At 44.0% G+C, this 12,565-nt stretch overlaps 1 protein-coding gene across 12 annotated transcripts in view; it reads left to right on the top strand.

Moving 5' to 3' along the window:
- Window positions 1-349: 349 nt before the first annotated feature.
- CHEK2 (checkpoint kinase 2) overlaps window positions 350-12,565 on the top strand; it is a 50,494-nt gene continuing 38,278 nt past the window's right edge. For 11 of the 12 annotated variants that reach the window (XR_005455352.1, XR_005455355.1, XR_005455353.1 and 8 more), the window contains exons 1-4: window positions 350-422; window positions 2,417-2,686; window positions 7,724-7,848; window positions 10,886-11,033. Coding sequence is in view for 8 of the 12 variants with exons in the window: in XM_038763123.1 (XP_038619051.1) it covers window positions 2,434-2,686; window positions 7,724-7,848; window positions 10,886-11,033 (526 nt within the window). In the remaining 4 variants the exon portion in view is untranslated. Of the gene's footprint in view, window positions 423-2,416; window positions 2,687-7,723; window positions 7,849-10,885; window positions 11,034-12,565 lie in introns of those variants that run through there. The other variant, XM_038763130.1, reaches the window with a different exon arrangement.

The raw sequence follows: 12,565 nt of genomic DNA, 5'->3' as shown, positions 1-12,565 counted from the left end.
TTGCTTAGTACAGTGCTCTGCACAAATACCATCATTATTAGTAAACTATCAGTAAATACTTTTGATTGACAACCAGATCTTTAGGCTTCTTGGAAAGTGCTCAAACCCCTGATGGGTTAGTCCAGTACTGCTGTGTCAGTCAATGGTATTTATTGAGCGCTTACTGTGTGCAGAGCGCTGTTATGTGACCAAGGTTGTGGAAACTGTCTGCCTTCAAGTTGAGTTCCTTTTGTAGTTCCTGAATCTGAAGATACGGTGTCCGTTCACGTGGCTGATCTTTATTTCCAGTTGCCCAGGGCAGGACTGGCTCCAGGTTGGAGCGACCCACACAGAAAACATCTCAGAGGTTGAACCAGTGCTCGGCCCTGACAGAGAGAGAAACTTATATCACCCTTCCCTCCAACCTCAGATTGAGCACAGAGGTAACCGTTTGGCTCTAGTAGTAGAAACTCCTTTCCTGATTAAGCCCTCTCTTCCTCCCACTCCCTACTGTGCCGCCTTGACTTGCTCCCTTTATTCACCAAACCCCCCAGCCCCACAGCATTTATGTCCGTATCTGTCACTTATTTATGTTATTAATGTCTGTCTCCCCCTCTGGACTTTTAGTAGTAGAAGTGTAACCCAACTCTTACACTTCTGTTTCCTTCCTCGTGCTCTTCCTCCGGTGTGGAACTCCCTTCTTCTCCAAGTCCAGCAGGTGCCACATTCAAAGCCCCCCGAAGATGCCCTTCAGATGCATTTAATCAATACTATCACTCCTGTCATAGAATCTAGTGAAATGGGAGCCGTGGGATTGGCTCCGTCTCCATATCTTCCTCACCCAATACCCACCCACCCTCATCCTTGTGTATATATGTATAATTCTATTGATATATTTTGATTCTGTTGATGCTTGTCTGGTTTTTTTTTTGTTGTCTGTCTTCCCCTTCTAGACTGTGAGCCTGTTGTTGGGTAGGGACCGTCTCTATATGTTGCCAACTTGTACTTCCCAAGAGCTTAGTACAGTGCTCTGCACAGAGTAGGTGCTCAGTAAATACAATTGAATGAATGAATGAATGAATTCTCTGGGCCTCAGTTACCTCATCTGTAAAATGAGGATGGAGCGGGAGCCCCATGTGGGACAGGGACTGTGCCCAACCTGATTACCTTGTATCTATTCCAGTGCTTGGAACAGTGCTTGACACATAGTAAGCACTTAACAAGTACCGTACATATTGTTATTATTAATATCTAGTGCTTAAAGGGTATAGATCTAAGTGTATGGGCAACATAGAAGGGAGAGGGAGTAGGGGACAAGAGGACTTAGTTGGGGAAGGCTTCTTGGGAGAGGTGTGATTTTATTGAGGCGTTGAAGATGGGGAGAGCGGTGGTCTGGGGTATAGGGAGGGGGTGGGAATTTCAGGTTGCATGGATCAGTGGAAAGAGCACGGGCTTGGGAGTCAGAGGTCATGGGTTTGAATCCCGACTCCACCACTTAGCTGTGTGACCTTGGGCAAGCCACTTAACTTCTCTGTGCCTCTGTTACCTCATCTGTAAAATGGAGATTAAGACCGCGAGCCCCAAGTGGGACAACCTGATCATCTTGTATCCCCCAAGCGCTTAGAACAGTGCGTTGCACATAGTAAGCACTTAACAAATACCATCATTTTTTTATTTATTCAGGTTGGAGGGAAGACATGGGGTCGGTGGCGAGATAGATGAGATGGAGGCATAGTTAGCCAGCTGGCACTAAAGGAGTGAATTGTGCGGACTGAATTATAGTAGGAAATCAGGGAGGTAAGATAATTAATCCGACACTGTCCAGTTAGGTGGAGAATGGGGAAGAAAACGGTCAGAGAATAGGGGACCAGACAGTAAAGGTAAAATCTTGGGTCTAAAGCATATGATAGTTCAGCCAGCAAGGTAAATTAGAAATCTTAATCTTCCCACTGGTATTAATAGTACAGTGAGTAAGGGTCTGAGTGCTTGCAGTGGGTATGAATAGCCTGAAAGTGCAGTACTAGTGTTGAGGATCAGAATTTACTTTTTTATTGAAATTCTGACTTCAGGCCCTATTTCTTTTCAGTGTGTACTAATTTAGGACCTTGTCTAAGCAGTTCTCATGAAATTTTTTAATGGTTTTTAAGCTCTTACTATGTGCCTGGTACTGTACTATGCGCTGGGGTAGATACAAGTCAATCAGGTTGGACCCAGTCCTTGTCCCACGTGGGGCTCTCAGTCTAATCCCCCTTTCACAGACGAGGTAAACGTGGCCCGGAGAAGTGAAGCGACTTGCCTAAGGTCCCACAGCAGACAAGTAGCCGAGCAGAGATTAGAACCCAGATTCTTCTGTCTCTTGTAGCGCGTCTCCTCGGCTGAGTGCAACTTCTGTGACCCTCATCTCTGACCCATAACATTCCTTTTTCCGGTTTTGCAGTTTCTTTGGAGGACAAGATGTCCCGGGAGAGCGGAGGTGAATCCCAGCAGTCTCAGAGTGCTTCCCAGTCCCAGAACGCTTCGAGCTCCTCTTCGAGCGCCACACATACCTCCAGCCAGTCATCCTACTCCAGCTCAGGGACCCTCAGCTCCTTAGACACGATCCCTACTCAGGATCTTCCTTCTATTCCCGAGGACCAGGAACCAGAAGAACCCACCCCTGTGGCCTGGGGCCAGCTGTGGGCACTTCAGGATGGCTTCTCCAACTTGGGTAAGGCTGCCGGCGGGGCCAGAGAGTCTGGTCACAGAACAGATTCTTTACGGGGCTTCACAGAGCGCCTTGGAAGTAGGGTTCCCTCACGTGGGAGCAGCGTGGCTTAATGGTTAGAGCATGGGCCTGAGAATCAGAAGGACCTGGGTTCTAAACTAGTAGCAGCATTTGAGCACTTGCTTGGTGTGGTGGTAATACTAATAATTGTGGTATTTGTTAAGCATTTACTATGTGCCAGGCACTGTACTGAGCACTGGGTTGGATACAAGCAAATCGGGTTGGACGCAGTCCCTGTCCCTTGTAGGGCTTACGGTCTCAATCCTCGTGTTACAGATGAGGTAACTGAGGCATAGAGCATTCATTCATTCAGTCATATTTATTGAGCTCTCACTGTGTGCATAGCACTGAACTAAATGCTTGGGGGAGTACAGTGTAACAGTAGGCACATTCCTGCCCACAATGAGCTCACAGTCTAGAGAGGGAGACAGGTATTAATATGAATAGATAAATAAATACATCAATTACAAAAAATGCTTATATATTTATATCTCTTCCTCCCTTCAAGGCCCTACTGAGAGCTCACCTACTCCAGGAGGCCTTCCCAGACTGAGCCCCTTCCTTCCTCTCCCCCTCGTCCCCCTCTCCATCCCCCCATCTTACCTCTTTCCCTTCCCCACAGCACCTGTATATATGTAGATATGTTTGTACATATTTATTACTCTATTTATTTATTTTACTTGTACCTATCTATTCTATTTATTTTATTTTGTTAGTATGTTTGGTTTTGTTCTCTGTCTCCCCCTTTTAGACTGTGAGCCCACTGTTGGGTAGGGACTGTCTCTATATGTTGCCAACTTGTACTTCCCAAGTGCTTAGTACAGTGCTCTGCACACAGTAAGCGCTCAATAAATACGATTGATGATGATGATATATATAAGCATTTTTTTTGTTAATTTATAAATATATATATATGCTGTGGGGATGGAGTGAGGATAATGAAGAGCAAGTAAGAGCAGTGCAAAAGGGAGTAGGAGAAGAGGAGTGAAATGATTTGCCCAGGGGAACACAGCAGACTTGTGGCAGAGCTGGGATTAGAACCCATGACCTTCTGACTCCCAGGCTGTGCGCTCTCCATTACACCATGCTACTTCTTTGCACTGTACACTGTGGTACACTGTACTAAGTGCTTGCGAGAGACTTATTGAGCTCTTACTCTGCATAGTATTTTTTTGTGGTATTAATGTTCTTACCATGTGCCAGACACTGTACTAAGTGCTGGGGTGGATACAAGCTAGTCAGGTTGGACACAGTCCCTGTCTCACATAGGGCTCACCATCTTGAACACCATTTTACAGATGAGGCCCAGAGAAGCGAATTGACTTACTCAAGGTCACACATTATTATTATTATTTTCATCATCACCATTAATATAATATTGTTTATATACGATTTACATTTATATTATGTATCCATTTACCTATTTGTTTATATTGATGCCTGTTTACTTGTTTTGATATCTGTCTCTTCCCTTTAGACTGTAACCCCAGTGTGGGCAGGGATTGTGTCTCTTTATTTCTGTTTTGTACTCTCCAAACTCTTAGCACGGTACTTTGTACACAGTAAATGCTCAATAAATACGATTGAATGACTGGATTACCCTATATCTATCCCATTGCTTAGAACAGTATGGCATTCATTCATTCATTCATTCAATCATATTTATTGAGCGCTTACTGTGTGCAGAGCACTCTACTAAGCGCTTGGAAAGTACAAGTTGGCAACATATAGAGACGGTCCCTACCCAACAGTGGGCTCACAGTCCAGAAGCGGGAGACAAACAATAAAACAGAACATATTAACAAAATAAAATAAATAGAATAGTAAATATGTCCAAGTAAAATGGAGTAATAAATCTGTACAAACATATATACAGGTGCTGTGGGGAGGGAAAGGAGGTAGGGCGGGGGGGATGGGGAGGGGGAGAGGAAGGAGGGGGCTCAGTCTGGGAAGGCCTCCTTGAGGAGGTGAGCTCTCAGGACTTTGAAGGGAGGAAGAGAGCTAGCTAGCTGGCTTATAGTAAGTGCTTAAGAAATACCATTAAAAAAAGTAATATTATTTTTTAAGTGTGTTTACTGAGTGCTGAGCAATCAATCGATCGTATTGAGCGCTTACTGTGTGCAGAGCACTGTACTAAGTGCTTGGGAAGTACAAGTTGGCAACATCTAGAGACAGTCCCTACCCAACAGTGGGCTCACAGTCTAGAAGGGGGAGACAGAGAACAAAACCAAACATATTAACAAAATAAAATAAATAGAATAGATATGTACAAGTAAAATAAGTAAATAAATAGAGTAATAAATATGTACAAACATATATACATATATACAGGTGCTGTGGGGAAGGGAAGGAGGTAAGATGGGGAGGATGGAGAGGGGGAGAGGAAGGAGGAGGCTCAGTTTGGGAAGGCCTCCTGGAGGAGGTGAGCTCTCAGTAGGGTCTTGAAGGGAGGAAGAGAGCTAGCTTGGCAGATGGGCAGAGGGAGGGCATTCCAGGCCCGGGGGAGGACGTGGGCCGGGGGTCGACGGCGGGACAGGCGAGAATGAGACACGGTGAGGAGATTAGTGGCAGAGGAGCGGTGGGTGCGGGTTGGGCTGGAGAAGGAGAGAAGGGAGGTGAGGTAGGAGGGGGCGAGGTGATGGACAGCCTTGAAGCCCAGGGTGAGGAGTTTCTGCCTGTTAGCAGTGTGCTAACATGGCCTAGTGGCAAGAACATGGGCTTGGGAGTCAGAGGAGGTGGGTTCTAATCCCAGCTCCGCCACTTGTCTGCTGTGTGACCTTGGGCAAGACACTTCAATTATCTGGGCCTCAGTTCCCTCATCTGTAAAATGGGATTAAGACTGTGAGTCCCACGTGAGACAACCTGATGACCTTGTATCTATCCCAGCGTTTAAAGCAGGGCTTGCCACATAGCAAGCACTTAACAAATACCATAATTATCAGTGCTTAGAACAGTGCTTGGCACATAGTAAGCGCTCAACAAATACCATAATTATTATTAAGCACTGGGAAAGAATGCACAGGTGTGAATTAAATGTAATTCCTGTACTTCAGGAGGGCATACAATCTAATCCAAAGGGGGAAAGGAATTTGGCAGCAGACTTTTTCTTTAAATCTGTTACTGGTTTGGTTAGGAAATGCACTTTTCCTTTGCTATACTTGTCCGCATTTGATATCTTTATGTTCTGCTGCTCAGGGATTTCCAGAAGAAATGAGGATTATATATTAACTTCAGCTACAACTGTAGTTTCTTGTAGCTCTCAGACTCCCTTTTGGTAGAGAAGGAAAAGGAGAGAGAGATAAGTATATGGGCACAGAGATGACTTCCAAGGGAGTCACTACGTTATTGAAAAGGTGGAGGGTAAATATTAACTCACATTGTCAGTCATAAATTCCGTATTGGGTCAGAGAAGCGGCATGATCTATTACGGGCCTAGGATTCAGAGGACCTGGATTCTACTCCTGACTGCCAATTGTTTGCTTTGTGACCTTAGATAACTCACATAACTTCTCTCCTCCAATTGGCTCCGCCAATTGTCAGCTGTGTGACTTTAGGCAAGTCACTTAACTTCTCTGGGCCTCAGTTCCCTCGTCTGGAAAATGGGGATTAAGACTGTGAGCCCCCTGTGGGACAACTTTTCCCTTTTAGACTGTGAGCCCACTGTTGGGTAGGGACTGTCTCTATATGTTGCCAACTTGTACTTCCTAAGGGCTTAGTACAGTGCTCTGCACACAGTAAGCGCTCAATAAATACGATGGATTGATTGATTGATTCTCTTGTCCTGTTAGCACATCTATGAAATGAGGATTAAATCCTCCTCCCTCCAGTTTAGACTGTATCCAACCTGATGAACTTGTATTTACCCCAGTGCTTAGAACAGTGCTTTGCACATAGTAAGCGCTTAATAAATGCTGTAAAAACCCCCCCAAAAACAGTGCTTGACAAAGAGTACACGCTTAACAAATAGAGAAGCAGCGTGGCATGGTGGAAAGAGCCTGGGCTTGGGAGTCAGAGGTCATGGGTTCAAATCCCTGCTCTGCCACTTGTCAGCTGTGTGACTTTGGGCAAGCCACTTCACTTCTCTGTGCCTCAGTTACCTCATCTGTAAAATGGGGATTAAGACTGTGAGCCCCACGTGGGACGACCTGATCACCTTGTAACCTCCCCAGCGCTTAGAACAGTGCTTTGCACGTAGTAAGCACTTAATGCCATCATCATTATAATTAAATACAACTGAAAGGGAAAAAAAAGGATGAGGTATGACCAACTCAATGTTCTTTATCATACTATGACAGAGGATCATCATCATCATCATCATCAATGGCGTTTATTGAGTGCTTACTATCTGCAGAGCACTGTACTAAACACTTGAGAGAAAGGATGCTTGGAAGACCAGTGTGATGGTTGCTCTCTGATATCCCAAATTGCATTTTAAAAATTCACAAACTACAAAGTTCTGCTGTATATATTTTTGCTTAACTTGTCTCCTCAGTAGATTTTAAATTCCTTAAGGGCAGAAAACGGTGTCTTCTATTTTCTTATCCACCTAAATCAAATTTGGAAGTGTTTTCAGATTGTTCAACCAGTCATTTAAACCGAGGCATTTACTGAGTGCTTACTATGGGCTGAGCATTGTACTAAGAACTTGACAGAGTACGACACAGTAGTGCCAAGTGGTGTTTTTTTTATATTTTTTTCATTTAATTTCAGTCGTATTTATTGAGCACTTACTGTGTGCAGAGCACAGTACAAAGCACTTGGGCAGTATAAGTTGGCAACATATAGAGATGGTCCCTACCCAACACAGGCTCACAGTCAAGAAGGGAGAGACAGACAACAAAACAAAATATATTAACAAAATAAAATACATAGAATAAATATGTACAAATAAAATAGAGTAATAAATACGTACAAACGTTAAAATTGCCATTTTACAGTGTTAGATCATTCTTTTGATGTCTTGATGCCTCTCTTTTACAGAATGTGTGCTTGATGACTACTGGTTTGGAAGAGATAAAAGTTGTGACTACAGTTTTGATAAGCCAGAACTAAATAGGACTGAGAAGTATAAAACCTACAGCAAGAAGCACTTTAGGATATTCAGGGTAGGTTTGAAAATGGATCTTTTATGGATTACAGAATTTCTCAAGAACTGTACATTTCCACTCCCTCTTTTCATGCACTTTTCCTATTTACCACTCTTGTCCTTTAAGTGGAACTCTTCTGTATTTATCTTCACCACAAAGGGATATAATTAGATTTCTAGGGAAGCAGCATGGCCTAGTGGAAAGAGCCCAGACCTGGAAGTGAGAGGACCTGAGTTCTAGTCCCAGCTTCCCCAATTCCCGGCTGGGTGACCAGGTGCAGGTAAATTAACTGTGCCTCAGTTTTCTCCTCTGTAAAAGGGGATTAAAGTCCTTTTCTCCCTCCTACTCAAACTTGAGGCCACAGGAAAGACAGGGACTGTGTCCAACTTGATTATCTTGTCTCTACCCCAGCACTTGGCATGTCGTAAGTGCTTAACAAAGTACTGCAATTATTATGATTATCATTATTTTTAAGATCCTTGAGGTCAGGGACCAGGTATTTTTACTTTGTGAAATGTTTTCAAGCGCCTAGTTAAAGGCTCTGCCCACCAGAGGCATTCATTAAATGTTGTTGGTGAATGGACTAGACTCTACCCTCCAAACCAAGTGCCCGAGGACCATTTGATCATTTTCCACCGTGCCGAGGTTGCTGGGAAATTTCCATTTGGGAAGATGTTAACATCTGAGAATTTCGTGCAAATTATTTGATCTGTTGAGATGGAATTTATTCATTCATGTTTGTTGGAGAAGCAGTTTATTGGAGAAGCACATTTATGGAGAAGCAGCATGGCTCAGAGGAAAGAGCACGGGCTTGGGAGTCAGAGATCATTGGTTCGAATCCCGGTTCTGCCGCATATCTGCTGTGTGACCTTGGGCAAATCACTTAACTTCTCTGAGCCTCAGTTACCTCCTTTGTAAAATGGGGATTAAGATTGTGAGCCCCATGTGGGACAACCTGATCACCTGTATCCCCCCCTGCACTTATAACAGTGCTTTGCACATAGTAAGCACTTAACAAATGCCATTATTATTATTATTATTATTATTAACTGCTTACTATGTGTAGAGCACTATACTAAGCTCTTGGGAAACTACAGTACAACAATAAACAGTGACATTCCCTGCCCACAGTGAGCTCACAGTCTAGAATGGGGGAGACAGACACCAATACAAGTAAATGAAATTACAGATATATACATAAGTGCTATGGAGTGCGGCTCAGTGGAAAGAGCACGGGCTTTGGAATCAGTGGTCGTGGGTTCAAATCCCGGCTCCACCAATTGTCAGCTGGGTGACTTTGGGCAAGTCACTTAACTTCTCTGTGCCTGTTACCTCATCTGTAAAATGGGGATTAACTGTGAGCCCCCTGTGGAACAACCTGATCACCGTGTAACCTCCCCAGTGCTTAGAACAGTGCTTTGCACATAGTAAGCGCTTAATAAATGCCCTCATTATTATTATTATTATTATTATTATTATGGGATTTGCCTGTTGTTAGATGGAAGGGACTGGGAACAGGATGCATTGACCTGTGGGGCTAGAAATTGGGAGACAGTAAACAGAGGCCCCATTAAGCTCTTAGTACAGTGCTCGACACACAGTAGGGGCTCAGTAAATACCATTTATCAATCAGTTGATTAATTGATCACAGGGCCAGATTTCCTTGGCCTGCCACAAGCTAAGCCCTGTGTCGTTTGTAATGGAGTCCAGTGGTTTGACGTTTGTGGGGCAGGGAAAATGCTTTGCACATAGTAATCGCTTAATAAATGCCATTATTAATTAATAGGTGGTGTATTTGCACCTGCCTAGTTTTATTGAGATTTGTTACCCCAGCCGACAAGAGTAGACGGGGCACGGAGCGAGGGCTGTGTAGTTGACAGTGTTACTGCCCTTCAGTCCCCTTCAGCCATGAGTGGCCTTAGAAATGGAAGGACTTCAGGGAAAGTGAACTAGGTCTCCGCCCGAGAGCAAGTCCATCCTAGCTGAGGCGGCTCTCATTTGGATTTCTCTATGTGTTGCCGACTTGTACTTCCCAAGCGCTTAGTACAGTGCTCTGCACACAGTAAGCGCTCAATAAATACGATTGATTGATTGGTTGATTGATTTGGCTTGGGACATGGGCTCACCCAATATGAGCAGGGCTCTAGCTGGAGGTCTCGTTCAGAACAGTAGCAGGAATGACGACGACGAAGAATATCCATCTTGGATGACTCCGAAACTGATACGCTTGATTCCAGGTTTAGGTATGTGGACTCCTGGGACACAAAATGGGGTTGAGGCAGCTATATTTTTTCTCCTCTGGGGTCAGTGGACAGCTGTGGTAATTTGTTTCGTCCACAATCAGACCGAGGGAAGTCTTTCATGCTCACTGTCATCATCCATTAAATAGTTTCTGAGGGGTAAAGTAACCTCGCAAATCAGTACAACAGTGGGACCACCCATAAGATCATTTATCCACTAATCTTCCAGGTTTAAAGAGGATGAAAAATAAGTGCAATCAGCATTTTTTTTACTACTTACCCAGCATAAATTACTGACACTAGTGATGAGTGAGGGGCCTTATTTAGGCTTGGAGCCGAGTTGACTGAGCATGAGTTGGGCTAAACAGTACACCAGCCCACTTCTCTCAGTACTTGGGATGAAGAACCTTGATTTTGATATACTGCATTCATTCATTCAATAGTTTATAGAGCACTTACTGTGTGCAGAGCACTGTATTAAGCCCTTGGGGGAGTTCACTATAACAGTAGACACAGTCCATGACCACAATGAACTTATGGTTGAGAGGAATTGGATTCTATCGGAATCTTATTTTCATTTTGGTATTCAGGTTGCTATTTCTCTCCATCTCAGCCAAATTTCACTCCTTTCTCTCTGCCTCAGTTACCCCGTCTGTCAAATGGGTATTAAGTCCCCATGTGGAACAGGGACCATGTCCAAGCTAATTAGCTTGGATCTACCCAGTGCTTTGTGTAGTACATAGTAAGTGCGTAACAAATACCTTTTTTTTTTTTTTTAAAAAAAAAGCTGGCTAATGAGGTCTCTTCTATTCTAGGAATTGGGACCCAAAAGTTCTTACATTACCTACATCGAAGATCACAGTGGGAATGGGACTTTTGTAAATAAGGAGCGTATTGGGAAAGGCAAACGTCTGGTGTTGAGTAACAATTCTGAAATTGCACTGTCATTACTGACTAATAAAGGTAATGGGACTCGATGTTTAGGGTGTATCTTCTGCCGGGGTGACTTTAGTGCGGGGCTCTGGCCGTGGGATTTGTGGGGGGACAAGGAAACCCAAGAGCTTCAGTCACCCATCTACCGGGGAATCCTCCCTTCTATTACTCCTCTCCCTCCTTCCATCCCTCCTTTATCCCTCTCTTTCCCTACCTTATCCCATCTCCCACTGGAGCTGTCAGTCAATTGTATTTGAGTGCTTTCCATGTGCAGAGTACCATACTAAGTGCTAGGGAGAGTACAGTATAACAAACAGACACACTCCCATTCCACAACGAGCTTAAAGTCTAGTCGGGGAGACAGACATTAATAGAAATAAACGGCAGGTGTGGACATAAGTGCCGTGGGGCTGGAACGGGGGATGAATAAAGGGAGCGACTGTCTCAAATGGGCTTTCTTTCCACTTTTCACCATCCATTGGATAGTAACTGACCCCTGCTCCTTTCTGACTGCTCTAGACCGTAAGCTTATTTTGGGCAGCGGACGTGTCTACCGACTCTGTTATATTATACTCATCCAAGAGCTTAGTAGAGTGCTCTGCACACAGTAAGCGCTCAATAAATACGATCAGTCGATTGATCCAGGTGCACCGTGTGGACAGCGATGCTGCCAATGTTCTTTATTTCCTCCGCCAACCTCAAGCAAGGTGTCTCCCCTGCCATTGCTGCTGCCATAGAAAAGTGAATTAATGCTATAGTGTTTTTTACCACCAGATTGTTAAGGTAGTCGTGGTCTTGATATTAATTAAGAAATACCTGCCAAGGAGTCTCTTATTTGGCTTCACAGAAGAAAGAGATCGTAAATTGATCCAATTAGGGAAAACCTACATTTTTTAGAAACAAGTTTGTTTTTGACCAAGTCAGATTCAAATGGGAAGGTGGTGTCGTCGTCTGTGGTATTTATTGAGCACTTACTGTGCACCGAGTACAGTCCAACAGAGTTGTAGACATATTCCCTGCCCACAACGAGCTAACTGTTGAGAGGCGTCAGCCAGAATGAGCTGGGAGAGGTTATCTTTTTTGCTCCTTGTGCGTAGGCATTGATTCCTTTTTGGGTTTAAAGCTGGGACATGGGATTATAAAAAGCATTCCTATTGGAAAGCAATATTTGGCAGGCAATACAGCCTTGCAGATACTCTCAAAATACCTTTGAGGTCCGAAAAATAAAAAAATTAAAAGGGAGTATAAATCCTTCCCTTATCTCACAGTGTTATGTTGATGGTATAACTTTTACCTGGAACAATGAACAACTTAAAGGAGAAAATACTAATGATACATCCCAGATTTTATTCATTTATTTAAATTCTTGCCAACAGTCTGATGTCTTTTAGATCCGCCCTACTTTTGTAACAGATTTCTGGGCTTTCTATCACCCGGGGGGCATTGTAGGAGAAGCAGGGAACCCTCCCCAGCCCAATGCCAATAGCTCGGTTTTCTTTTAAGATTTCTCTCCTGCTCCTTCTCGAAAGCTTCTTGGGGCTGGAGTTATCTCCAGGCCTGAC

This window comes from Tachyglossus aculeatus, chromosome 21 (genome assembly GCF_015852505.1).
Source record: "Tachyglossus aculeatus isolate mTacAcu1 chromosome 21, mTacAcu1.pri, whole genome shotgun sequence".
NCBI classification, from domain to species: domain Eukaryota; kingdom Metazoa; phylum Chordata; class Mammalia; order Monotremata; family Tachyglossidae; genus Tachyglossus; species Tachyglossus aculeatus.
This window is presented reverse-complemented; position numbering and strand designations above follow the sequence as displayed.